This window comes from Echinops telfairi, unplaced genomic scaffold (genome assembly GCF_000313985.2).
Source record: "Echinops telfairi isolate 266 unplaced genomic scaffold, ASM31398v2 ScPeMD7_7475;HRSCAF=8513, whole genome shotgun sequence".
Taxonomy (NCBI): domain Eukaryota; kingdom Metazoa; phylum Chordata; class Mammalia; order Afrosoricida; family Tenrecidae; genus Echinops; species Echinops telfairi.
Genome location: NW_022111379.1, coordinates 10022025 through 10022799, shown reverse-complemented (window position 1 = coordinate 10022799; position 775 = coordinate 10022025). Strand labels below are relative to the sequence as shown.

The window sequence follows — 775 nt, the reverse complement described above, 5'->3', positions numbered from 1 at the left end:
ACCAGAAAGATGTGTACTTGTGTTTCGTGGACCGGCAGAGAAGACCAGGTTAGGAGTGGGCTTTTGGCTGAATACAGGTGGGCACACCAGTTGGTTGGGTGAGCCTGTCAGGACCAGCTCTATTGGCCTACTTGCCGAAAAACAGGTCGGTGAAAGTCAGGGAGAGGGCGGGGAGGGGCGGACTGGTGTGTTCTCTGAGCAAGTCGGGGCCCCACAGCGAGACATTTCTAGGACGAGAGCCTTGTCGAAGGAATGGAACAACTCAGCAGACTGGGCCCAGGGCCCAGGGAAGGACGAGGCCACCAGCCAGTCACTCACAAGCAAATTGTCACAGATGCCGCTGGCCACCTTCCCCAGCGTGTTGGCATCCAGCGGTGCTATCAGCAAGAGGTCTGCCCACCTCCGCAGCTCAATGTGGAGAACTGGGTCGGAGCGGCACTTCCACATCTGGCAGAGGGAGAGAGGGGAGGGGTGGGGAGGGGCTGAGTAGACTTGGTTCAACAAGTCAAGCACTCAAGGGGCAGGCCACCTGACCCACACTGTGCCCAAGTCCACTGCCGTCCTCTTTCCCAGTGAAGCCATGGGGCACGGGCCATGGAGCCAAGGGCCGGAGAGAAACCAGGCCTGAGGAAACAAACGCTCCTTGTCTCTCTGGCTGTTCTCTTTATGGCTCGGTTTTCAACAACACTGACATCTGGCAGGGAGCTCCTGGCCTGCTGCTTGGGGGTGGATGCTTATGTTGTCCAAGCCAATGGAAGTGCTTGGGGCAGTGAGA

At 58.3% G+C, this 775-nt stretch overlaps 1 protein-coding gene across 4 annotated transcripts in view; it reads right to left on the bottom strand.

Annotated features, from left to right (window-relative positions):
• PPCDC (phosphopantothenoylcysteine decarboxylase) overlaps window positions 1-775 on the bottom strand; it is a 27528-nt gene that overhangs the window by 3968 nt on the left and 22785 nt on the right. For all 4 annotated transcript variants that reach the window (XM_004712042.2, XM_045285777.1, XM_045285776.1 and 1 more), the window contains one exon: window positions 319-447. In XM_004712042.2, the coding sequence (XP_004712099.2) occupies window positions 319-447 (129 nt within the window). The remainder of the gene's footprint in view (window positions 1-318; window positions 448-775) is intronic.